The 27,413-nt window shown below is 37.7% G+C and overlaps 2 protein-coding genes across 2 annotated transcripts; one reads left to right on the forward strand and one right to left on the reverse strand.

Moving 5' to 3' along the window:
- Positions 1-341: 341 nt before the first annotated feature.
- Positions 342-10,202, forward strand: LOC114662128 (uncharacterized protein C8orf48 homolog). Its single transcript, XM_028815476.2, has 5 exons — positions 342-590; positions 2,900-3,040; positions 5,700-5,929; positions 9,097-9,249; positions 9,569-10,202. Exons 1-5 carry the CDS (start codon positions 365-367, stop codon positions 9,674-9,676), a joined length of 858 nt encoding a protein of 285 aa, XP_028671309.2. The 5' UTR covers positions 342-364; the 3' UTR covers positions 9,677-10,202.
- A 5,513-nt stretch (positions 10,203-15,715) lies between these two features.
- LOC127529773 (uncharacterized) lies at positions 15,716-17,484 on the reverse strand. The gene has a single exon (XM_051934509.1). It carries the CDS (start codon positions 17,213-17,215, stop codon positions 16,262-16,264), a length of 954 nt encoding a protein of 317 aa, XP_051790469.1. The 5' UTR covers positions 17,216-17,484; the 3' UTR covers positions 15,716-16,261.
- Between the last annotated feature and the right edge of the window lie 9,929 nt (positions 17,485-27,413).

The raw sequence follows: 27,413 nt of genomic DNA on the forward strand, positions 1-27,413 counted from the left end.
CATGCAATTGATTGAATCATCTTTAAAATGTTTATATGCACTAGCAACAGGATTTGAAACCATGAAGTTTACTTTTGTAGATCTATTATAAACCATTTCTAGCTGTTGAGATGCTTGAGGGTATTCCTACTCACAATATGATTTCCTGACTTCTTTGTACTTGGAAGTGGGACATTCTGATTTAGTGTTTCTTAACCATGGTTTATGAGACATTCATTGTCTTGTATTATTGTGCATGGCAGCTCTTTAGTATGAGCTGTTCATTTTATTTCTTGTGAATGTCTTTGATTAATTTGTTTTTTGCCACTGTACATTAAACTGAATGTGTTTACCTTTCACAGCTCAGTGAAATTCATTCTTTATCATGTCAAGTGAAACCGAGCCAAATGAAAAATCACATTTGTGTGGACAGTCTGTAAATGACTCTTGTGAATCAGAGGCAGGTTCCAGTAGCAGCAACAGCAGCTCTGTGCGACATCTGCAAGCATCCCTGGAGTCGGCTGGGATTGAATCTGTCAGGAGTGAGTCATTTGGGTCCTCATACTGTAATGAAGAATTCAATTCTCATGTGTCACTGAAGGAATATGAAGGTAATTCCACAAGATTTTTTACTTTGGATGCTGTAACTTCCCTTTTGGTGTGCTTTGACTGAACATGCCATTACTATACAGAGTAGTACACGATCACTTTCATTTTCTTTACTTTATTTATGTATTTTTTAAGTAAAATCTTTGTCTTAAACCCAGCCACATGTAAAGGATAGGTAGGGTATCAGCTAAACAAATACCTGTATTTCCCACTTGGACCTTATAAAGCTAGGTGTTAAGCAATATGTCACGAGCAACTTTCCTTCTAGACAACATACTTTAAATGAAAAATAACTTATTTTCACATTCCAATCTGTAAGCATTTGTTCTCTTTCTCCTGTCACCAAGCTTGGGTGCCTCTGTGGCTAAGTAGTCATTTATGATCACCCTGTACTGGGATTCAGTTTTTCTATGCAAACCTGTGGCTGGCTTTAATGTTACCAAGGTAACCCACTTCACAAGTGGATCAGCCAGCCAGTTAAAGTGTATTTAAGTAATATACCGGTATATTGTGACTTAAGATCCATAATACAGCAGTTGCATCCATCTTAAAGAAGTAGATTTCCACTTCACCATCTTTATCTAAAACAGTGTCTCAGTGTTATTTTTCTCATTAGAAAACATTATACAGTAAGTTATATTTTAAAAACTGTGTTAAATTTAATCAGTTCGTTTTATTCATATATCCAGCAGTTGAAATGTGCCAGTTCTGATCGCTGCATTTTTGATTTCTTGCTGAACTGTTTAAACCCTTGCTAGGGATAGGTGAGGTGGTGTAGCTAATGTTTCCTTTAAGTGTTCTTGACATGAACTTCTCAAACCTGCCTAAACTTCTTGATAAGTGCAGTAGTTAATACTGCTGCTTCATATGTCAAGTATCCTGAGTTCACAGCTTATGCACAATTATTGTTTATTTGGAATTTGCACAGTCTCACATGTCAGTGTGGGTTTTCATCCCATATCCCTAAAGATGTATAGGTTCAATTCACTGGGAACTCTAAATTGGCTGTGGTGGGCTGGCCGCCCTGCCCAGGATTTGGTCCAGCCTTGTGCCCTGTGATGGCTGGGATTAGCTCCAGCAGACCCCCGTGACCCTGTGTAAGGATATAGCGGGTTGGGAAATGACTGGCTGACTCTAAATTGGCCCTGTATGAGTGTGGTTGTATGTTTGATTGGGCCCCTGAATTGGACTAATGCCCTGTTCAGGGTTAGTTTTTTTAACTTAAGCCCAGTGATGTTAACAAAGACTCGCACCCTGCACCCCTAAAATGGGTTAAGTAGATTACAGAATTTTATGCTATGTTATTATCATATATTTAGTTATTAGGTCAGCAAACAGTACAAATGATAGCAGTTGAAGCTCATACGATGAAAATTGTTTGTTCAGGGTCACATTGAAGGTGGAAGGTATTAACAACAGCTTTATTGTATGACGTCCAATACCTTAGCCATTGCCCCACCAGACATATGCACTCACTTTATGTTTTGTTTGACTTGTCTGAAAGTATGTTATTTACTGTAGCTTAAAGGATGTTCATTATTATTTTAAAAGATTCTAGCATAGAATTAATAATATTTTTACATTCATTATTAATTTCTACTCTAATGGTGTATATAATGTGAAATTTGATTTTGACTTACATCCAGAACAGTACCCTGGTATTCTCTTCTGGGCTCCACTAATTGCTGCATTCTGAGAGATGCAAAGCATTCCCTTCATTTAGATAGATAACATGGATATGTTGACTAGCATTAGTGTTCCCAGAAAGCTGGATGAAGTCCCATACAGTTTTTTGCATAGCCACATTCTGTAGCCTATTTACACCAAGAATTTCAGATACCTTAATCCATATAAAATTAATTCTTCACGTTTGTATGTTTTGGGGAAAATATGAGGCACATAATCTCATCTTTAACCTATATGACTAATTAAAACAACATTAAACTACTTTGTTACAACTTAGAACAAAAAAAAATACAACACAAACACACTGTTGGTATCAAAACATATCAACTCATGTTTGGTATTTTTAAAGCCTTGTGCACTCAGCATTTGACCCTGGACAGAATGCTAAGATATACATTAAACAATTGAAAATAACACAGTGATGAAAAGTGAATCAGACCCCTGGTAAAACTCATCTGCTTCAGCCAAGTTATTCTCAGTTTTACTATCTTTCTTCACCCCTTATATGTATTCACTTTATGCCACGTTTGTCTTGCCTGAAAGTGTTCTATAAAGACACCAAGGTTAAGAAGTGTCTTGTCAGTGACTGACTGAAAGTGCTGTTTATTTCAAATGTCTGTTTCAGATGAAGAGTTTGAATCTTACGATGAGGCAGAGATCTTGGGCGAGGATGTCCTTGCCGAGAAATGGATTAGTATACTGAAGAAAAAAGCTTCACATTCATGTATGGACCACAAAAAACGGCTGCATTCTTTTCTAAAAACAGGTATGGGCAACTTTAACTTTCCCAACAAGTGAGATAAAATATTTTGACAAGAATAGGACTTGGCTATTGTTGCCACTGGGACATAAGCATCATTGTGGGCAACTGTATTATCCATTAGAAACAAAGTACTTAAGATATTGGTAAAATATTGTTTGTTAGAAGAGCATTTCATGCAAAAGATTGTTTTTAATTTTAGTTGCAGTGTTAATAATAAGAGTTTTTTTAAACACAGGTAATGCTTAGGTTTCCTTATTTATCATTTCTCTAGTAATAGTGTGACCAGAGGAAGAATGAAACTTTAGTGTTCTCTACATTACAGTAACCTTCAGAAATTATTCAAGAGGAGTATAATCATATTTTGGTACTGTACAAAATGATTGTCATAATGAAATGACTTTACCCTTTACAAATAAACTTTAATTTTGGTATTGTCTGCATAATTTGTCTGTCGGAGCTGATCTGCAAAAGCATGGCTTTAAACTAATATATGTTAGAATGGAATCATACCACGACCCATCCCAATCCATATGTTTGTACTATGGCAACTGCCACAGGATCACACCACAACATCTGGATTACAAAGTACCTTAAAATCAGGTCCTTTTATTCTATGAGCTAATGGGAAAATTTCTTGTGCTCACGATGAAAGGGATTGCCGCTAAGCACTGCAAGCAAAGCACTTTTTGGTGAAGGTATCTGAGCTCTTTGTGCAGCATTGCCGCTAAACTCATCTCATCTACAATGTAAATGCTGCTTACTACTCAGAGCTTTGTCATGGATTGATCATCATGATCCATTCCAATTCAGAACTGCTGACAGCCAGATGTGTGCCTGTGACATCTAGATTACAGAGGTCCTCAGAAGCAGCTCATTTTACACTATGTGCTAATTAGACATCACTGGACTAGAGGCTGGCCGACAACAGTTACTGCATTGTAGATGTCCAGACTGGGACAGATCCTGTTTGATTCCTCATCAGAACATGGTATTTTTAATCTCTTGCTGCCACTTCTTTGTGAATAAAATAAAAATGTTATTTGTATTGTGTTGATGTCCGCTCACCAGGGGTCGCATTTATAAAACTGTGTATGCTAAAAATAAATCTGACTTATGAAACTTGGCATATGCACATTTCTAGGCAATTTACCTCTATAAGTCATAATCGTCTTCATATGGACTATGCTAATCACCCGCATACATATGCAGTCATGGTACTGCAGAACTTCATTGGCTGGTAGAGCAGCCTCTCTCCTAATGCATCAAAGCATTATAACCTGCATTGAAGAGTATTTGGCTGCCCTCCGCAATTGAACATGCAGGGTCTTGCATGCATTATAGCGCCTCTCATCTGCGTTCTGGTGGTCGGAGAAAGGTGTAAAGCACCAGCATCTGAGTAAGTAGCTGCCATTACATGGTAGATGCAATGGCATGATTGCTGTTACAATAAATAGTAAAAGCCATGTGAAAAACAGAGGTTTCAGACAGTTACCGTACCAACAAGTCAGCCACTATGTACACATGCCAATGCTACTTTGCCTAAAAAAAAAAGTAATTATGGATTGACCCAGGTCACTGCTACAGTGTTTGTCAGTCTAATCTTGGTATCACAGATGACATCTACTGTACATTAATGGAATGTCACTGTTTACAGTTAACAAAAGCAGTTTCATTCTTACTAGATGCCCATATTGCAGTATGAGTATGGTAAATTGCTCCAGTTATACTAGGAAAGCCAGATACTGCTACAGTTTTACTTTTTATTTTGGCAAAAATATGTTTTATGTATGTACACCCACACAATACAAAAAAATGAAAGTAGCACCTCAGCGGTCAGTTAATGGCTTGAAGCATAGCTAGTATGATGGATGGAGAGATGCTTGGCAGAGATATTCCTGACCTGTCTGCCAGTTCCATGAGAAATGACAACAGGTAGCCAGAATAAACTGACAAAAGGTGAAAAAAATGCTTCAGGACAAATACGCAGCCATGACCCTCTTAACAGGAAACTAAAATATAGTCTGTATATCGTAATTGTCACTTTTGAGTTATATTTATCACGCCAATGGACATTCTAATAAGAAATCGGTGATATGATTTATTATGGGTGCAAGTCATCATTTAGTTTGACTGCATTTCCTTATTTAATCAAGGGTGTTGCCATTTCCCAGTTTCTCTGAAATGGTGCAAAATGATGGTTTAAAGTTGCCATAAATATATGCAAGTTCTCCCATCAAGTTTTCTTTTATAAATCCTGTTGTTTGTGTGGAAAACTGCATACTCACATTCTGAATCTTGTTTTGTGCATGTCCACATATTTTTAGATCTGACCCCAATAGAGTATGTGTGCTATTAATCTTTATTTGTCTATGTCAGAGAGCACCTAGTTCTAATACTTGATTACTGATACATTTTTTCCAAAGGAACAAAAATTGAGCATTATTTATTTTTTGTTCATTGTAACAGTGTATTTTTAATTTCCTTGACTGAATGATCACAGTTTAATTTTCTATTTTTAGGAGTCTCAGCTGCTAGGTTTTCATTGAGACCAATAATTCTCTTTGCAATATTTTATAATTAATCCCATTTATTATCCTGTGCATAGCTATTCAAGGCCAATGCTGACAGTTTAACGCATTTTGCATAAATTAATTTTATGTAGATACTATAACTATGGTCCCTGAAGAGAAAGAAGCCCTGAAATCATATTGCAGAAAGAAGATTAGAGTAATGCGCCAGCATCATCAGAAAGCATCCACTTCTGGAAAAACCAGGCAGACAGAAGCTGATGATTTCCATTTAAAAGCAGTAGAGTCAAACTTGAAGTGTGTTGTCCCAGAACAGATAGTCAAAAGGCTACAGATGAAATCCATCCTTGAGGCACTTAAGAAGGTGTGTTTCACTTTCATTCTCCCTCCATATTGCTTGTGATAATTCTGAAGTCCCAGATTGTTTATAGGTATACTTAACGTACCTGAGCATGTAAGGTTATTTTCATTTTTCTTCTCCACATTATTGTATTAATTTTTATGGCATTATATGTTTTCATTTGCCTTAAGTACTGTAGTATGTTATTTACATACTACTAGTTCTATTGTTGCATTAAAAACTACATTTAAGTAAACTGTAAAATAAACATCTTTGGAAAAGTACAATACAATAAATGCAACATAGATGTGATTATACTTTGAAATGAGACCAAGATGGGATATCATTGTTGTTATTTGATTTAGAGCAGGAGTTGGAATGTAAATGGCACAAACAGGAAGTACACTTAGAACAACTACTTGTCTAAATGTGTTGGTATAATTGGGTCATCACTGTGTGAAGGCTTTAAAACAGCAGATGTATATTTAGGTGGAAAATATTATGGAAAAGACAACACACTAGGTTGCAGCTGGGAGAGCCAATATGTTAAACATGGCCTGCACTTCTTTGTGCAATATGCAGGTGGCATGAGGTTGTCTGGCCTTTAAGTATTAGTTGAAGCCCGGGGTTGCAGGAGCATCTAGGACTGCCAATGGACACAAAATGTGTATGGCACCAGGTGTCTACATAATATACGAGACCCCAGAAACTATGGGGTAGGCCCCAAGTGTTTTAAAGCTGGGAATTTAATGCCATCCCTTTCCCACTAGTCCACTTGGAGTGAAAAGAGTAGAAAGATGTACAGTGGTTAAGTGTTTTTGAGTACATTTGGTATGTAAATGTGATAGGCAAACTGCCTGATAAGGGCTATTTATTTCTTGGTTCTATCCAGAGGGGAAGTTATCTGTTTATTCCTTTGTTACTTTGTTCACTTTCATATTGTTATAAATTTTTTTCACAATTTACTCTCAAATTTACGGAAGCCCTGAACTGCACAGTGAAAAAAATTATGGGATATCCCTTATCTCGTACGTACGGGATACTTTCACGTACGTACGAGATGTTTTCGCGTACATACGGGATACTTTCACATACGTACGAGTTGTTTTTGCATACGTACGAGATGTTTTTACGTTCGTACGAGATAGTTTCATGTACGTACGAGATAATGTTAGATTAAAATATTACCTAATAACTACCTAATTATGCCTTTACCAAGGCTTCGGCGCTTCAGTTTGACGTCGCTTCCAGCTCTTGTAGCGCGGTGATATAAAAAAGCAGACGGCTGGGCTTTTATTTATTAAAGAGTGAGGGGTGATTGGAGATGGGTTTAACTGCAGCTTACAATACCTGTGACGTATGTCAGGTACTGCCCAGAACATCAGTCATGAAATGCCCATCGCATACCCCGTTACACTATGGTTAAGATTAGGCTTGTGGAGGGCGGGGGGGGGGTAAGGGTTTCGGTACATGCTTTATGTTTACAGATATTTGTCTGCTCACTCGTACGGAGCACCTGAAGAGATATGGTGTTTTTTTCTTCCTGGGAAACAATTTGGTGCGTACAACTTACTATCTCATGCCCACCACTTACCATAGCCTGCGCACCACGTGCTTTAAGGTCATACAGGCCCATACTGCGTGTTCTCCTCATACATTCAGATGCGCACCAAATGCCATCACGTGCTACTGTACATCATTTTCTGGAAACAGGACATATCATTGAACAGTCTGATGTTTTCCTCACACAGTTACAGTCCATAGAAATGGATATTGGCAAGTTTATAAAAGCAGGCTATGCATTCAAGCCCAGATCGCTAAATCCGCAAAGCAGCACCGCTAACCACTGCACTAATTTATAGTAAAAGGAAATGACATTAGTTAGCCATCTACTTACTAGCTCGCAGCTTCTTATTCACACAAGTTACGAAAGGAATTCATATTTCACGTATTGAGTACATGTGAAGTTTACGCAGTCCAATGTGGGTTCACTAATTTAATGCACTGGTAAACCTGGCACACTCGATCGCTTATCTGCACCAGTGAACTGTGGGATTTAACGTGCATCTAAAGAGTTAAATCCAAATCGGGCCACTTTAACTCCCGCTGTTTTCAGACAAGAAATATACCCATGTTAAAATGCCAAACTTGAATATCCTAGTCAAATCCACTGGCAAACCTGGCACACTGGGTCATTTGTTGCACTGTGCAAAACAAACTACAATCTTTAAAGGCTCAGCAGAGATCTAAATTGTGTTGCGGCTGATTCTTATTGTCACGTTTTTGACAAGATGGATCCCTAAGTTAAATGGCAGGTAATACTTCCTTAGTCCAAACGTAGGGAAATTAATTGACTAACTTGCCCTGTTATCGCTGCTACGAAGAAGACACCTTTTTTCAGTTGACTGTGATATGTAGTATGCACTTTCAAGAGTTTAATCGATTTGGATCTCTGTAATTTTCAAAGTTTTTTGACAAAGAGAGATATATTTTTTGTTAAATGCAGTTGAATTTTGCCTAGTCCACCGCTGGTAGAATAGTCAAATTGAGTGGTAAATTTGGCATACATCTCTCTCTTCATATAAACGGCACTAGACTGATTGTAATATTGAAGTCACACTCTAAATTGTTAAATGAATTTGGCTCATCATTTTAGAGTTCTGTAACAAGAGAGACTGCAGTTAGATTTTGACAGCCAAATGCGGATACAAGTCCTTTTTTTCTACCAAAGTTTACACATTCCCATATGAGACTATGGAATGGCGCAAGAATGCCACCTGTTGACCACAGTGTAAAGTGAGCATTTGTGAATATATATCAGAAGAACACTTTTAAATAATTTAAGAACATTTATTGTGCAGACTTACACTCTTAACTACTATTTCTGCCTCCACAACAACCGTCCAAAGCACATCATTTTAAGTTTGTTTCTGGGATTGGTAGTCACAAGCATAATTGCAGCAGTCTACAGAATAGTTTGAGCACACATTGACAGATATGTATCATACTGTATATACATAAACAGGACCTGTGCTTGCAGGTTTGTGTCCATCCTTATTTGTCAAAGTATACTTCTTCTTGACTTGCTCGTTCTTCCTCCCTATTTTATAAAATTGCTATGGTCTTTAAATATTTTGTATGACTACATCAAATACAACACTGGTTTAGTTGTTATTTTTCTTTGTGAAAAGGCAATGAAAGTGGAGATGCATGAGCCACAACAGTGTGCTGCTTGTCAGGCACGGCAAGGTGAACTAGCAGAAAAACATTTCATAAGGATTAAAACAACCCAGCTGGAATCAAAATTGCTGCAGCATAGACTGGAGGAGTTTATCTACACAAAAGTAAGTCATCTTAGGGCAAGAACTGATATCCATTCATTTTATAATTCCAAAAATTAAAATAGCAACTAGTGTCTTTAATATGTCAGCATCAGCTTTACAGATCTAATGAGTTCTAGCAGGGACCCATAATGTCACATTTTTTCTTATTAATAAATCTACAGTAGATGTAACATTAATATTGGTACAATTACAAAGCCAAATATAGTTTGCAGTACTACTGATATATAATTTCGTGTTTGTCTTAATTTTGTACTTTACAGTATGTGATTTACTTATGAAAACAACAACAGGTCTCATTTTGACTATTCTGTTTTGAAAGGATCCTGTTTGCATTGTTGGAGAAATGTTAAGAGATATCCCGAAGAACTCTACTGATCCTGATGCAGTGTGGCAGGCATTTATCAAACATAAGGGTACCTCTGAATGAGATTCATTATTTTGTTAAGGGACCAAACAGTGAACACTTATTTATCTCCAGAGTTCTCCTCAGCTGTAATCATGAGACAAGACTAATGCTTGTTTCTAAACTCCAAAGTGTTACATATTTTCTTCCTGGGTCAGGAATGCTGGCTATTGAATTGTCACAATCATCATTTGGTATAGTACCTGTACTAATGAAAACCAGGAGGGCTACTTGTATGGTGTAAACGTTCATGATTAAAAAAGTTACAATATGCAGACACCCCCAAAGCTGTTAACTTTTACTTGATCTAATTGGGGAGATACTTTTGGATGTTAACTAACTGGAAGAAATATTGAATATGTTCAAAGACTTTGGCAGTATGGATGTTTTTATATGATACATGGAACATAATCAAATGCAACCACCCCAAGAAAGGTGCATTTACAACGCAGTCTTTGTTGCACTGATTTGTACTGTTACTGTTACCTGTCAAGGTAAGCACTACAGGCTATTTTTATTGTGAGTTTATCAAATTCAGAAACACATAGCAGCTGTCTTAATGCTTTTGTTAATATCATTAGAGAAGCATTTCACTTTGCAATTTAAAATGTTTTTATCAGTATACTAAATGCATCTTGTTATGATTTAGCTAGTTTATTTTCAAACATTACATAATTCATTATTTCATTTTACATGGATAATTTTATTTTGCCTTTAAATCATCCATCCTTTAACAATTTTATATCACATCTCCATTGTATAACTACAGCAAACAAGGTGATCTGAATCTGTTGTATTAGGAAATGTATAGTAAATGTCTTTACAGATGGGAAGAATTAGAGATTCTTTCATTGTTGCTGTTTAAGAAGAGGATTCAAGAAAATTCAGCATTGCTTAAAACTGATCAGTGTTTTTAAGTGAAAACTATCTGTTGACATTTTCTTCTTTTCTTTCAGGATAGTCTGATCAGCAGATTGTTGGGAAATAGCTAAAATGTCCAGAGGTCTGCAGGAAAAGCTTGATTGAATTCAATAATACTTTGATCTATAAGAAGGTACAGTAGTGTGAAAAACTATTTGCCCCCTTCCTGATTTCTTATTCTTTTGCATGTTTGTCACACAAAATGTTTCTGATCATCAAACACATTTAACCATTAGTCAAATATAACACAAGTAAACACAAAATGCAGTTTTTAAATGATGGTTTTTATTATTTAGGGAGAAAAAAAATCCAAACCTACATGGCCCTGTGTGAAAAAGTAATTGCCCCCTTGTTAAAAAATAACCTAACTGTGGTGTATCACACCTGAGTTCAATTTCCGTAGCCACCCCCAGGCCTGATTACTGCCACACCTGTTTCAATCAAGAAATCACTTAAATAGGAGCTGCCTGACACAGAGAAGTAGACCAAAAGCACCTCAAAAGCTAGACATCATGCCAAGATCCAAAGAAATTCAAGAACAAATGAGAACAGAAGTAATTGAGATCTATCAGTATGGTAAAGGTTATAAAGCCATTTCTAAAGCTTTGGGACTCCAGCGAACCACAGTGAGAGCCATTATCCACAAATGGCAAAAACATGGAACAGTGGTGAACCTTCCCAGGAGTGGCCAGCCGACCAAAATTACCCCAAGAGCGCAGAGACGACTCATCCGAGAGGTCACAAAAGACCCCAGGACAACGTCTAAAGAACTGCAGGCTTCACTTGCCTCAATTAAGGTCAGTGTTCACGACTCCACCATAAGAAAGAGACTGGGCAAAAACGGCCTGCATGGCAGATTTCCAAGACGCAAACCACTGTTAAGCAAAAAGAACATTAGGGCTCGTCTCAATTTTGCTAAGAAACATCTCAATGATTGCCAAGACTTTTGGGAAAATACCTTGTGGACTGATGAGACAAAAGTTGAACTTTTTGGAAGGCAAATGTCCCGTTACATCTGGCGTAAAAGGAACACAGCATTTCAGAAAAAGAACATCATACCAACAGTAAAATATGGTGGTGGTAGTGTGATGGTCTGGGGTTGTTTTGCTGCTTCAGGACCTGGAAGGCTTGCTGTGATAGATGGAACCATGAATTCTACTGTCTACCAAAAAATCCTGAAGGAGAATGTCCGGCCATCTGTTCGTCAACTCAAGCTGAAGCGATCTTGGGTGCTGCAACAGGACAATGACCCAAAACACACCAGCAAATCCACCTCTGAATGGCTGAAGAAAAACAAAATGAAGACTTTGGAGTGGCCTAGTCAAAGTCCTGACCTGAATCCAATTGAGATGCTATGGCATGACCTTAAAAAGGCGGTTCCTGCTAGAAAACCCTCAAATAAAGCTGATTTACAACAATTTTGCAAAGATGAGTGGGCCAAAATTCCTCCAGAGTGCTGTAAAAGACTCATTGCAAGTTATCGCAAACGCTTGATTGCAGTTATTGCTGCTAAGGGTGGCCCAACCAGTTATTAGGTTCAGGGGGCAATTACTTTTTCACACTTTTCACACCTACTTTTTGTAGGTTTGGATTTTTTTTTCTCCCTAAATAATAAAAACCACCATTTACAAACTGCATTTTGTGTTTACTTGTGTTATATTTGACTAATGGTTAAATGTGTTTGATGATCAGAAACATTTTGTGTGACAAACATGCAAAAGAATAAGAAATCAGGAAGGGGGCAAATAGTTTTTCACACCACTGTATATAAAGCTTGAACAGCCACATAGCCAACCAAAAAAGCAAGTTTTATTTGAGAAAATATAACCAGATTTGTTTTTAATTTTGAACCATGTACCTGCTAGAATAAAATCGTAATTTTTGTAAATGTGTTAAATCTTAATTAAGCTAGCTGATGTAATAGGATTTTAATGAAATGTTGTAACATTTATTTGTTCAGAAGCAAACTGCTGTTTTAGACAATTGAAATATTCTTTACCAATGTGGAGCCATTCTTGGGCAAAAACTGTATGAATGTTTCTACATATATAGTTTATGTTAGGGAAATATATTTTTGTACTGTTGTTACTTTTACAAAACTGAAATACAGGGATTCCTAAAATTGAATTTTAAAATTGGCATGCTGGAATATTACTTTTGCATTAAGTAAAACATGCAGCAAATCAGGTTATTTGCACACCTTTTTGTCAAGGCCGAATGGGCTAAACCCTGAAATCATGTAGCCCTGTCACTTTTGACCATATCTTCCTTTGTTCCAGTTGTCTAGATGCTCTGCTGAAGCAGCATGCACAGTAGAAGAATCGCTGTTCTACCCAGTCCTGGCAATCTGGATTTGATAATAAGTGCCTATTTAAATGCAAGAGTGTAATTTGTAAACTTATCTATGTCTTTTTCATGGCAAGAACATCATTTTTTTTCTGTTTGTATTTTATTTTAAAGTCTTTGGGAATTTAGTGATCATACAATGAACAAGGTTTATATTTATATTTTTAAAATTTTGTTATGCCTTTTTATTATTGAAATCATCTTGGCAATGATTGGTTACCTTTTCAGGGTTAGTTGTCTACTCAGGCCTCAACCCTCTGCAATTCTAGAACTAAGTTAAATAAGTTTTGAAAATGAGTAAATGGATGGAAGAATAAGCGAAGAGAGTAAAAGTACACATTCACTGTGCCTGCACCAGAAAATGAAGAACTCTTTTTTTATTGTATTTGATAAGATACAGTACTTAACTATACAAGACAAAACACTTTGCTGTACTTTATCATTGCTCTTGTCCCAGTCATGTCAAAACAGGGGATTACTAGATGCTTTACAGTGCTTATTATGATGTGATGATGCCGAGTACTTTAAAATGCTTTTTAACGCAGACAAAATACTGCAACTACATAAATCTGGATTGTACTGCTTGTCCAGAACATTGTATCCATATCACAAGCTTACAAGCTGTTTAGACTTGCATTCCTATCCAGCTCATATACTACTGTCTGGATTTGATTATAGTTATAATATACATGCACTATTTGATACCAAACTGGGTTCCCATACTTTTTCAAGTGCGTGCAAAACCTACATTTGGAGAGCTTTGTCATGTGTACAGAGCACAGGTAAAATCTTGCATATGCCGGTCTTGCAAATCGATATTTAGAAAGACACAGATTCACTTTAGATTTATAATTATTATTATTAATAATGTCACCCTCTTGATACTCTTAAAGTAACATGGTCAAATAGAGGCAATGCATGAGATGGAGAGAGCCTTTTCATCACTTTAATAAAGGGGCATATTACACAGACAATTGTAAAAGTACTATTGCATACATTATATTTGGTTGAAACTCCTCATAAATCATTCAGTGCAATTAATTATATCATATTGATTAATTAATTATATTCCATTGATCCAAAACCCAATAGACTTCATAACTTTAAAAAATATTCTGCCATTAAATTTGTGTCTTCAAATCAGCTAGACTAATGACAGTATATTATGTAAGTTTACAATCATACCTATGAAAGAAGAGCTCATTATTGAATTATTTGTCTAACAGTGTCACAGAGGTTAACACCCTGTTAGACTTAATTTCTTTTTACTAAGATAAAAGAGTTGTATTTCAATGATAAAGCGTCAAGGTGATATTGGAGCAGAAACATTAAAGGCCAAATGCCCTTCTGTGTGCATTTAATTCGAAGAGGGATGGTGACCTGATTCTAATAGGCTAAAGCCAGCGTGAAAGATGCATGGAAAAAAACCCTGAAATCATGTAGCCCTGTCACTTTTGACCATGTCTTCCTTTGTTCGAGTTGTCTAGATGCTCTGCTGAAGTAGCATACACAGTAGAAGAATCGCTGTTCTACCCAGTCCTGACAATCTGGATTTGATAATAAGTGCCTATTTAAATACAAGAGTGTATTTGAAAGCTTGTCTATGTCTTTTTCATGGCAAGAATATCAGTTTTTTTCTGTTTGAATTTTATTTTAAAGTTTTTGGGAATTTAGTGATCATACAATGAACAAAGTTTATATTTATAATTGTAACATTTTGTTGTGCCTTTTTTTTTATTAAAATCATCTTGGCAATGATTGGTTACCTTTTCAGGGTTAGTTGTCTAGTCAGGCTGCAACCCTTTGCAATACTAGAACTACAGAAACATTAAAGGCCAAATGCCCTTCCATATGCATTTAGTTCCAAGAGGGATGGTGACCTGATTCTAACAGGCTAAAGCCAGTATGCAAGATGCATGAAAAAAATTCTGGGAGCTGTCCCCAAGTCTGACTTGTACAGGAGTTTCTCTGGCATTGGAGAGTAAAGTTTATGAAAGCTGTGTGAGGGGTAGTATGTTTTAAGGGAATGACACATCGCCAATGAAAGCAGAACACAAAACACTAGATGTTTGTGGAGTGTCACTGAGTGAGAGGAAAATGAATGCTGAGTTACAAGTAAGACTTAGTGTTAAGGCGATAGATGTTGTGCTGAGGTGAAGGAGACAATAGTGATTTAAGCATCTGGAGCAAATGACAGAGGTTTATTGGGTGAATTGGTGCAACAAAATGGCAGTTTGAGGGGATGAGGCCCAGAAGACGGCACATGACATGGTTGTCAGACAAAGGTTGCTAGTGAATGTGGAAGAATGGAGGAAAAACCTCTAGGGGCAACCAGCTAAACTAAGTAAACCCAAAACATGGCCGTTAAACAAATTTAGCCATACAAAGTTGTGTGGGGTAAACACATGTTTTAATGTATACATTTCTCATTTTATGAATAATTACAGAATAAACAAGAAAATTTTCTTTTTTTGTCCTTTTAATAACAATGTTCTTTAAAGATTTGTGTTGACCAAGATTTTTTTCTTCATAATTGTAAGCATTGTAATTAATCTGCATACATGTACCACAAAAGCTTCCATAAAAAAGCAGCAAACAAGCATGTAAAACATTTGAAGAATGTTGGTCATTCGGTGACAGCAGTTGTTTAAGCAAACTTTTATACAGGGTTTAACTTTAAACTAAAAATTTGGGGCTGGACTGAGATTTTTATTGACAGTATCATATGTTCAAATTGACCATTTAGTGTACTGTATTCTAGAATTTCACAGGAAAATAGAATTGAATTTCACTGCATTTCTGAAGTTTGGTGAGTCTGGTGGAATGAAATCTCCTGGGACCAGGGTTCCAATTTTTTGCCTGGCCATTGGCTTAGTGGAATTTATATGTTCTCCCCATATCCATATGAGCTTTTTCTGGATACTCTGAGTCTCCTGTACATCCTGTATAAGCACAGAATAGATGAGTAAACATAAATGAAACCTGAGAGAGTGTAGGTGTCTTTTTGAGAATATCCCATGGTTGAATTATGTTTAGTCCAGATTTGGTTCTTAACTTGTGCCTAATGCTGCTAGGATAGGCTCTGGCTCTCATCAGTAATGTGACTGTTAAAACATTTTAAAAAGTGAATAGGTAAATGGTCATTGTTTCTGAAAATCTTTTTAAAGATCCCACCCCATTAAAATGTTCTTATATTACAAAATGTCTATGGAAAATATTGCTAATTTCAAGGTGCAAGGACAGTAATGGGGGCTTTAGTCTTTAAGGTTTCTGCTGCCTGCTCTTTTTAAGTCTTTCTGGTGTTTCTTATGATCTGCTGTTTGTGGATCCTCCAGGCACCCACTATGGTCTTTGCACAGTTTGGCTGTTGTCTTGTATTTCTGCACTGCTTTCCTGAACTACTTGTTTAGCTTTTTGGTTGCTACCTTCAGCAAGATCTTCTACTTTTTTGGGCGATGTACCTTTTATAGTACTATGAAGTGGTTCTTGTTTTCTTCTGTCTATGGGCTTTCCAAAGATAACCATAGGATTGCTCCATTTCTGGCTTACTTGTGCCTCATGTGGCCTTTTCTCAGTAAGTGTTTTGCTTTCTTTCAGACCTCCTACTGCTTTCTGCGAGACATGTTCAGCTTGCTCCCCCACTGTTTCCAGTGGTCTGCTCTGTGCAGTCTTTCCTAATTTATGTGAGCCACTCCATTTTAGGCCCCCCAGTGGCTTTTGTTGAATTCTGCCACCTGAATACTCTAGTGTTACTTGTGACCCACTTTCTGTTAGTCCTGTTAATGTATCCTGACAATTTCTTTTTACAAAGCTACTCAGGGTTTTCTCTGCCTTACTTGCTGTTGGGCCAGCTTTGCTTTTTTGAGCTCTTGCCTCTTTCAAGCCTTCTGCAATTTCTATTGCTTGGACCTCATGTATTCTATGTACCTGGCCTTTTTTGGGAAGCCCTACTCGCACATTTCCTCTGCTATGTGCAGATGCAGCTAGAATTTTCTGTAGTCTTTTCTGTGCATGGGCCCTGTGCCGTTTCACATCCTTTTCATATTCTTGCTGGGCTTTCTTAAGCTTTCTGTCCCTTAATTTTGATTTGTGACAGTGGAATGTCACCAGAGATAATCCGAGTATAGTGAGGGCTAGTGTGAGCACCACAAGAAGAGCAATAAGAGAGGAGGAGAAATCATCCACATGGGCCACACTGGTTACAACTGCAGTTTGATTGACTTTGGACATGTTGTGCAGAACATTATTTGTGGACCATGGAACAGACATGAAGCTTCTCTGAATCCTGGATCTCATTCGGGCTATATGTGTCCCATTTATTCATCCAAACGGCTGATTAGGCACGTGATTTTCACTGTTAATGAAAACTTTGAAATGCAGTCCTAGAAAATCTGAAATGGATAATGTTGTTGAGGCTTAATAGTTGCTCAAGAGATTTTTTTAACTAACTTTCTCACCCTTGAACTTTGTAAGCCGTGATGGACATCTTTATTTCATTCACAGTAGTAGTGTTCTTGTATTATCACACTGGCAAACACCAAACAATTTAGTGAAACACAATTAAGTCCCAGTTTGCTAGTAATAAATCCTCTTCAATGGTGCTGTCATTTGTAACATCATTTTGATGATAGCTGGGAAGTCTTCAGGTTTGATCTTTCTTTGTTTTTTTTATTTCTTCATTTTATCTGAAAGAAAAAAAAGAAAGGCATTTCCATTTATTTAATCTCTGAGGTGTCATGTTAGACTTCTGCAGAGTTAAAAATGCAGTTAACTATAATGTTTAAAGTGAAATTGATGTGATTAGCAAACCGCTGTGCTTCATCAGGCAAGGTCTAGCAAGTGTAGTAAAACTGTAAATGTTGTATTAATGCTAAATCAAGGAAGGCATCCATCTGTGAGGCAGCGTATATCTCTAATTCTGAAATAAATGCATCTCTTAATAAAAGTGCACAATTAACACCTTTCATCATTATCGATAACACAGCAAGTTTTAAATTGTGATGCTCCACATGACATTTTAGAATGTTACTATCAGAAAACAATGTACTTCAGCAAACACTGCAGCTTCCAAGGCATCTTTTCAAGCAACTGTTTTTAAACCAGTGCCAGGGGACCCCTGTGGCTGCATACTTTCTTTATGAACAATGTATTAATCAGAGGCTAATTCTGGCCTTAAACTGAACCTCAGTTTTAATTAGAGGGCTTGTTTTCTGTCTTGGAATGTAAAGTTAGATGTAGGCAAAAAGAGCTCACTTTGCCTTTTTAAAAATAGAGGATTTTATAATAAGTATTACTCTTATCAGTTCACAGATGTGTGATGTGTCTTTTTTGTTTCTTATTCCTTTGGATATACTGTATATGCTTTTTAACATTTAATTAACTCTTGACAAATATATATTTTTAAATATTCAAATGAGTGTGGCACGTTGGCTAGAACTTCTACTTTATAGCTTTGGTGTTCAAAGTTTAAATTCCATCTTGGTTACTGTCTGTGAGGAGTTTGCACATTCACCCCACGTCTCTGTGGGTTACTTTCCTAATGCTAGTTGTTCTCTCACATCTTACCCAAGTGTCTCATATGTAATTTGGTGACTCTAAATATGTCAGAGGTGTAGTAGTGTGTATGAGTGTACCCTGAACTGGACTGGCACACTTTACCAAAGTTGATTTTTGCCTCATTCAAACCGCTAGAATCCGCCACCACACCCAAATGCCAAACTGGTTCGGAAATGGATAGATTATCTTGTACCTATAAAAATAAAATTGAAACAGCAATTTAGAATAGCTAATTTGGCTTAATATGCATTTGTACATGTTTTTTATTGTCTCATTTGTTTAATTGGGACAAAAATATAATGTAGGCGTACTTTATGGTGGGTTGGCAGCCTGTCTAGTATTACAGACAGACGCCTTAATTGAAATAAGCAGGTTTGGAAAGTGAATGAGTATATCCACACATTTGAGCAATAACTAAAAAATCCATTCTCGGGACAGCTCGACCCATTTATTATGATATGACAAACACTGAGCAGTAGCCAACCTTGGAGAGGACATCAGTTTTTTCTAGAATGCTTGCCTTTGTGGATGCATTGTTGTCATTTCGTTCTTCTTTAGTATTTGAAAGATGTCAGCGAGTTTGAGTATACCTTGAATCAGGTTTCCTGCATCTTCTTACCACCTTGTTCCTGGTTTAATTCCCATCTGGTGTGCCACTTGTGCGGACTTTGTACACATTCATTTCTTTTTTTTTTTTCAAATGATGTGAATTCAGGCTAACTCTAAACTACAAGTTTATGTGTATGTGCTCGCTTGACTCTGTGATTGACTGGTTCCTACCATATGTCCATTGTTGCCAGAATGGGTTCCCACAAACAATACAATTTTCTTGTACATTATGCATTGTAAAATGTCGGTCATTCAGTCATTTTCCATCCCGCTATATCCTAACACAGGGTCACGGGGGTCTGCTGGAGCCAATCCCAGCCAGCACAGGGCGCAAGGCAGGAACAAATCCCAGGCAGGGCACACACACACACACCAAGCACACACTAGGGACAATTTATGATCGCCAGTGCACCTAACCTGCATGTCTTTGGACTATGGGAGGAAACCCATGCAGACACATGGAGAACATGCAAACTCCACACAGGGAGGACCTGGGAAGTGAACCCAGGTGTCCTTACTGCGAGGCAGCAGCACTACCACTGCGCCACCATGCTGCCAAATTGTAAAAAGTTGTAATAATCAAATTCATGGGTGTACAGTGTCAGTTCTGAAGGACAACAATTCTAGTAAGCTTTCAGTGGGCTGCAGTATGTGTCTGTGCCTTTTGATAATTCCCAAGTTAACTTATGTCCTACTATTGGATTTAAAATGAGACAATTTTAGAATATTTTAATGGAAGGTATGGATGGACCATCATTCATGCATTCATTAATTTTCCTAACCACTAAATTCTAATAAGGGGCCACAAATGTTGAAGCCTATCCAAACAGCATTAGGCACAAGAGAGAAACTTACCCTGTAAATCGTAAGGTATTCTCACATACATACCCATATTCACACATCCCTCCATTCATCCAGTTTCACATCATCCCAATTCAGTTCATCAGACAGGCAGGACACTCCACCATCAGGCTAGTTTACTATATACCCAACAACGTATTATAAATGTGGATGTGAACTTATAATGCCTACCTGAAAAGAATAACTCATACAGACACAGAGTGAACATGCAAACTTCACACAGGCAGTGACCAGGCTGGGATTTAAACACTGGAGTCTGAGACTGGAATATTCACCATTGTGAATACATGGTGCTCATAAGAGCTCTCACTCTGTTTGTAATGTGAATTCATTTCACATCTGTAGTGCCAGTGTAGATCAGTTTTTGTCCTTCAGTGGATCTGTATTAATTATTAGTCATGTCTGTAGTTCTTAATTGCAAATTTAAAAAATAGAAATGTATCAGATACATAGACTAGACAACATATTACAGTATATACTAAAAAATATGAAACCAGCGATGTGCATATTGCTAGGTAATAATGTGCATTGTTGCTTTAGCATTTTAAGTACAAATAAAAGGCAACAAGCTGTTTAAATAAGTGAAATGTTCTGTTCCAAGCTGAGTTTGACTTTATTTAAAAAAAGTAATTGTAGTGAAAATCTACAGCCGCTGTGGCACTCCAGAATGAAGAAGGAGCAGCCTGACCTAGAAAATACTGAAACTAGCATACATGAAGTCTATGTCACCCTCCAGGACTGTAACTGAACCACAGCTATAATTGAATAAAGAATTCAATTTAAAGGAGGAATTTGATAAAGAGTCCAACAAAATGACACCTTTTATTGGCTAACTGAACAGATTACAATATGTAAGCTTTCAAGGCAGCTCAGGCCTTGGTAGTACTACAACTTGCCTGAAGAAGGGGCCTGAGCTGCCTCGAAATTCTGCATATTGTAATCTGTTCAGTTAGGCTTCGGGAAAAGGTCAGGGTTCCCTTGAGCGCCATCCACATCGCTGCAGGTTGAGCTGTCGGTTTTTGGTCCCATGGGTGCTCAGAAAGGCACGGGCCATCACCACCTTTTTTTTTTTTCCGTCTGTTTCTTTACCGAGGTCCCCTAATATTTAAACCTGTTGGAAAGTGTGTTTTTAATTGGTTTATCCAGTTTCTTTCTGCATTTTTTCTGCCTTTATTCCGCCAGTTGGGATTATGTTGGATGGTGGTTACTGTTAGCAATTTTAGGCCTTGTGTAATAAATGGATGTGCCTAATTTATTCAAAAAATTAAGTACTTCGATGTAAATTTTACTACAGGGGGAGGGCCGTTCTAGCTCTCCTGTACATTTTTTGGATCTGTTTGGCTGTCGTCTACTTAACCTTATTTTGCTTATTATTTATACCAAACAAAAGTACTACTGTTTTCATTTCCATATTGGGTGTTCATTTTTGTAGGAGCCCTGTCACATTTAAGAATTTTGCCCCTGGATAACTGTCTATTTGGATTTGGTTGTGTTGGTAGTCCAGGGTTCTACATAAGTTGGAATCGCCTGTTATGAATATGGAGTTAAGAACCAATCTGCATTTTTCTGATGAGTGTTTATGTGCCTACTTGTTTGTTTGGTATTGGGCTCGGGGACTGAAGATGACTTCTTCTCTTGCACCTTCTGTGTTTTGGGTTGTAAGTATATTAAGTTTATTTGTATCCATAATTTTAGTGTCCTGTTGTACACTGGGTTTGGATCAGGGTTAGTGCTAGAGGGAGCAGGACTCAGTTGCCATAAGTACACATCTGGCTGTTTGCCCTTTGGTGTGTGTACTTTGGCCAGAATCGTCATTATTCCTTTCACCGTTTGTATTCTGTTCAGTTAGCCAATAAAAGGTTTTATTTTGCTTGACTTCTCATTGCATCCATAATGGCTAACATAGTTACAACACCCTACTACTACAGATGTACAAGGCATCAAAATGTACCGCTACTACAAGGAGGAATTTGAAGATGCATTCCAGGGCCACCCACAGAAAGGCCCATAGAATTTAGTTTAGAACCCCAGATGTTAGAAAGAATAGCACTAATTCCTAATTGAATTCCAAGTAATAAATGCCTCTGTGCACAGGTTGTTTGTGCCAGTGGCATACAAAGCACAAATACAAGCAGCTGTTAGGATGCAGCTGATGTAGAGTGGAAATTACGCTGTTCGTGAAAGTAAGCTATTGTGCCTTCATTAAGTCTTTCAAGTAAGATTCATAAAATTAAAATTTTGTTCTCAGACTGTCAGCACTTGAAGAGTACCTTTGGAATCCGCTTCCAGGAAGCCACAGTCTTCGAGAAGTTTTGACTTGTGCTGTCTGTACACTGTACTGTGTCCTCAGAGTACCAGTGGTCTCTTCTCTAAGAATCTGATTTTAGGAAAGTTTATCTGTTCTCTGGTTTTGTATTGGGAATCTGGTCTCTGAAGACCACTGTACCATCTGGAATTTTGTATTGGCTACCTGGTCTCTGAAGACCACATTATTGTTTGGCCTTTGCATTGGGTGCCTGGTCTCTGAAGACCTCAACATTTTCTGGCCAGTGTATTAGGAAGCTGGCTTTTGATCATCTGCTAAATCCAGGTCACTCAATGGAATGCCTCCAAAATATTTCCAGTGATACTTGAGGCTTTTGCTGTATTTTTTAATCGCAAAATTAATGATATTAGAAATAATATAGTACATCTCCTCAATACTGAACCACTTAAACCCCGGTACTCCATTTTAAACAAATTAAATTCTTTCACCAGGATAGATTTACCTGATTTATATAAAATAATTTCTCAACTGAGTCCCTCCACCTGCATCCTCGACCCAATACCAACAAGTTTTTTCAAAGAAGTATCTGGTGTGCTAATTGATAGTATTCTTGACATAGTAAACTCATCATTAGATACGGGGGTCTTCCCAGACTGTCTTAAGACTGCTGTAGTTAAACCCCTACTCAAGAAAAATAATCTTGACTCCTCTGCTTTTGAAAATTTTAGACCTATTTCTAACCTGCCTTTCTTAAGTAAAATTCTAGAGAAGGCAGTCATTATGCAGCTTAATGACTACCTCAATAAACATGCTATTCTTGATAAGTTTCAGTCGGATTTCAGAACAAATCACAGTACAGAAACTGCACACGTTAAAGTAGTAAATGACTAATGCAGACAGAGGCCGTCTATCTGTTCTCATCCTCTTAGACCTGAGTGCCGCATTCGATACCATCGATCACAATATTCTTAGAAATCGCCTTAATCAATGGATGGGCCTCTCTGGTAGTGTCTTAAATTGGTTTCAATCCTACCTGGCAGGTAGAAAATTCTTTGTAAGTTGTGGTAATTATACTTCAAAGACACATGATATTCTATATGGTGTTCCACAAGGCTCTATCCTGGGTCCACTGCTCTTTTCGATTTACATGTTTCCATTAGGTCAGATTATCTCGGGGCATAACGTGAGCTACCACAGCTATGCTGATGACACACAACACCTGATGACCCCGACTCTCTTGATTCACTGAGACAATGTCTTACTTGTGTTTCTGAATGGATAAATAGTAATTTTCTCAAACTAAATAAAGAGAAAACAGAATTTTTAGTGATTGGCAATAATGGATATAATGAGGCTGTTAGAAATAAACTTGATGCATTAGGATTAAAAGTCAAAATGGAGGTAAGGAATTTAGGGGTAACTATTGACTCTGACCTGAATTTTAAATCACATATTAATCAGATTTCTAGGACAGCATTTTTCCACATAAGAAATATAGCAAAAGTTAAACCCCTTATAACATTGCAAGATGCTAAGAAATTAATCCATGCTTTTGTTTTCAGTCGACTAGATTACTGTAACGCTCTCCTCTCAGGACTACCCAAAAAAGACATAAATCAATTGCAACTAGTGCAGAATGCAGCTGTTAGAATCTTAACTAGGAAAAGAAAATCCGAGCACATCTCTCCAGTTTTGATGTCACTGTATTGGTTACCTGTGTCATTTAGAATTGACTTTAAAATCCTGCTTATAGTTTACAAAGCCTTAAATAATCTCGCTCCATCTTATATTTCGGAATGTCTTACACCTTACACTCCAAATCATAACCTTAGATCTTCAAATGAGTGTCTGCTTAAAATTCCAAGAGCTAAACTTAAAAGAAGTGGTGAGGCAGCCTTCTGCTGTTATGCACCTAAAATCTGGAATAGCTTGCCAATAGGAATTTGCCAGGCTAATACAGTAGAGCACTTTAAAACACTGCTGAAAACACATTACTTTAACATGGCTTTCTCATAGCTTCATCTTAGTTTAATCCTGATGCTCTATATATTCAATTAATTATCATTATTATTCATGGTGGCTCCAAAATCCGTACTAAACCCTACTTTCTCTTCTGTTCTTTTTCCGGGTTTCTGGGGTGGCGACCTGCGCCACCACCACCTGATCAAAGCAACATGATGTCCCTACATTGATGGATTACATGGCCAGAAGTCCACATGACCATCATCATCAAGTTCTCCCATGAGAACCCTGAATACCATGAGGACTGATTGAGGTCATTTATGTTAGGTAGAATGCCTAGAGGGGGCTGGGTGGTCTCATGGCCTGAAACCCCTGCAGATTTTATTTTTTTCTCCAGCCGTCTGGAGATTTTTTTTGTTTTTTCTGTCCTCCCTGGCCATCGGACCTTACTTTTTTCTATTTAATTAGTGTTCCCTTATTCTAATTTTATTTATTTTGTCTTTTTTCTCTTTCTTCATCATGTAAAGCACTTTGAGCTGCCTTATTTGTATGAAAATGTGCTATATAAATAAATGTTGTTGTTGTTGTATTGGATTCCTGGTTTCGGAAGACTATAGTACTGTCTATAAAAAAGACTAATTCTGAGGACCACACATGTTGCTGTAGTCCATGATGGCCACTGGACTTCCCACCCTTGACCATTTGATTTCTGCAGGGTATCTTTTGAGCAGTTCCTCCAAAGTATTAGTCATTTTTTTGGCTCCAATGTTTGTTTATTACAAGTTAGCCTTGTCTTTAATTCTTTATGAGCATGAAATGTAAAGTATTAAATATTCAAAATGGTACTCGAGTCACAACTAGGTTAATACACAAGTCTGCAAGGGCAGCTTTAGTTCTATTTCTCATAGACCCAAAGGCCAGTGTGACCAGTCTTCAGACTGTGCTAGCCACATGGTGGCTTGAACTTCATCACTTAAGAGCCACAGGGCCCATAGACTCCAAATCTTAAAGACTTGAAGATGTGTATGAAGTCAACCCCACCAATTATTGATTTTGAATAGGCTGAAATGTAACAATTGGAATTTAAAAAAAGCACAGAGCAGTTTTGCTATGGTTGAATTTATAAGTGTTTGAAGTGAGCAGACAATTATATATGTATGTAAAGCTCTTTCAGGAATGATTAAGCATTTTTGGGAGATTCAGTTTGACAGGACAAAATCAAAGCACCCGAAGCACAATGCAACATGTACAAATTTTGATGAATGCTGATTGGCAGTTTAAATTCTCTACACACACCCTTGAAAATTAGCTTCCTTCCAGAAGAGTTGTGGAGCCCAGATTAGTTGGGATGCTGGCCAGAATGATTTCAGAAATGCTACCCGTTCTGTTTAACACTATGCCAAGCCTGAAAAGACTAAGATGCTAGAATGGAAAAAACAAAATTACAATATGAATGCACAGAGCTGCAAGAATGCCAGTCAATCAACCTTTTTTTTTTTTTGTAATAGTTCCCGTTATCATGCACAGATTTGCAAGATGTTATGCAAAAGTAGTCATTGTGTTGTGCTACATTGAATAAACAGAAAATTCAGACGACTGAAAACTCCATTCTCTCCTCACTTAGGATGTGATCTCTGGGGATTGAAATATTCTCTAGCATTGGAACCTTGATAGTGGAAGGCCATCTAAGGATCCAGTGCATATACTGTACAATACAGGAAGGCGTTGTAAGAGTTTAGCTACAGGCTCTTCACATGCTTGGCTGTTTCTCTCTTCCTATCTGCTCATGGCTGAGAAAGAAAATGTTCTTTCTGTGTAGATAGGCATTGATTTTCAGGCATTTGTCTGATTGTGAAATTTTTTGAACTAATAAACATGTACATAAACTGGCCAGAAATGAGAGTACTGCCAAAGTGGTACATGAAATGACAAAAGTCTCTTGATAATCCTACAGTGAACTAGAACTGACAGTGAGGGGGTAGCTTGATACTCCAAGACTCTGTCATATGTGCTGCTTTTGAAGTGAAATAGACGGGTCATTAGAAAGCAGGAGAGAGAGAAAGTTGCCTGAAGTTGTTCCTTGAAATGCTTGGAGGCAGATGACTTAACAGAAAGGCAGGGAAGCCTAACCGAGATGGACCATATGACCCAGTCGTCTACAGTTTCCAGCATCTTGTATCAAGCTGTGAAAGATATACATATTTGTATATCAATTAATTTATTTATTTAAAGAGCTTCTGTCTTCTTCTTCTTCTTTCGGCTGCTCCTGTTAGGGGTTGCCACAGCGGATCATCTTTTTCCATATATTTCTGTCCTCTGCATCTTATTCTGTTACACCCATCACCATATTTCCCCCGGGATAAATTAAAGTTCTATTTATCTATGGGGCCAGGTTGGTAATATAAGAGTGATGTCAAGGAAAACTAGCAGGAGTCCAGTACTCTTGTCTCTAATGTCTAGGGGGTATCACACTGTCCCACACCCAAAGAAGAAGGGTGGAGATGATTAGTGAGCAGCAGTATGGTTTCATGCCAGGAAGGAGCACCACAGATGCGATGTTTGCTCTGAGAGTGTTGATGGAGAAGTATAGAGAAGTCCAGAAGGAGCTGCATTGCGTCTTTGTAGACCTGGAGAAAGCATATGACAGGGTGACGAGAGGAGTTGTCTTATTGTAAGTCGGGAGTGACAGAGAAGTGTGTAAGAGTTGTGTAGGATATTTACAAGGAAAGTGTGACAGTGGTGAGAACTGTAGTAGGAGTGACGGATGCATTCAACGTGGAGGTGGGATTACATCAGGGATCGGCTCTGAGCCCATTCTTATTTGCAATGCTGATGGACAGGGTGAGAGACGAGATTAGACAGGAGTCCCTGTGGACTATGATGTTTGCCGATGCCATTGTGATCTGTAGAGAGAGTAAGGAGCAGGTCAAGGAGACCCTGGAGCATTGGAGGTTTGCTGTAGAGAGGAGAGGAATGAAGGTCAGTAGGAACAAGACAGAATACATGTGTGTAAATGAGAGGGAGGTCAGTGGAATGGTGAGGATGCAAGGAGTAGATTTGGTGAAGGTTGATGAGTTTAAATACTTGGGATCATCGATTCAGAGTAACGGGGATTGAGGAAGAGAAGTGAAAAAGAGAGTGCAGGCAGGGTGGAATGGGTGGAGAAGAGTGTCAGGAGTAATTTGTGACAGACGGGTATCAGCAAGAGTGAAAGGGAAGGTCTACAGAACGGTAGTGAGA

The sequence above is a fragment of the Erpetoichthys calabaricus genome, chromosome 12 (assembly GCF_900747795.2).
Source record: "Erpetoichthys calabaricus chromosome 12, fErpCal1.3, whole genome shotgun sequence".
In the NCBI taxonomy this organism is placed as follows: Eukaryota; Metazoa; Chordata; class Cladistia; order Polypteriformes; family Polypteridae; genus Erpetoichthys; species Erpetoichthys calabaricus.

What these genes read in the sequence shown, in the direction of transcription:
- LOC127529773 (XM_051934509.1), bottom strand. Translation starts at nt 17,215, where the DNA reads ATGAGATCCAGGATTCAGAGAAGCTTCATGTCTGTTCCATGGTCCACA.
- LOC114662128 (XM_028815476.2), top strand. Translation starts at nt 365, where the DNA reads ATGTCAAGTGAAACCGAGCCAAATGAAAAATCACATTTGTGTGGACAG. An exon ending in TCCTTGAGGCACTTAAGAAG is followed by an intron (nt 5,930 to 9,096) that starts GTGTGTTTCACT and finishes CTTTGTGAAAAG; the next exon opens with GCAATGAAAGTGGAGATGCA. An exon ending in AGGAGTTTATCTACACAAAA is followed by an intron (nt 9,250 to 9,568) that starts GTAAGTCATCTT and finishes CTGTTTTGAAAG; the next exon opens with GATCCTGTTTGCATTGTTGG.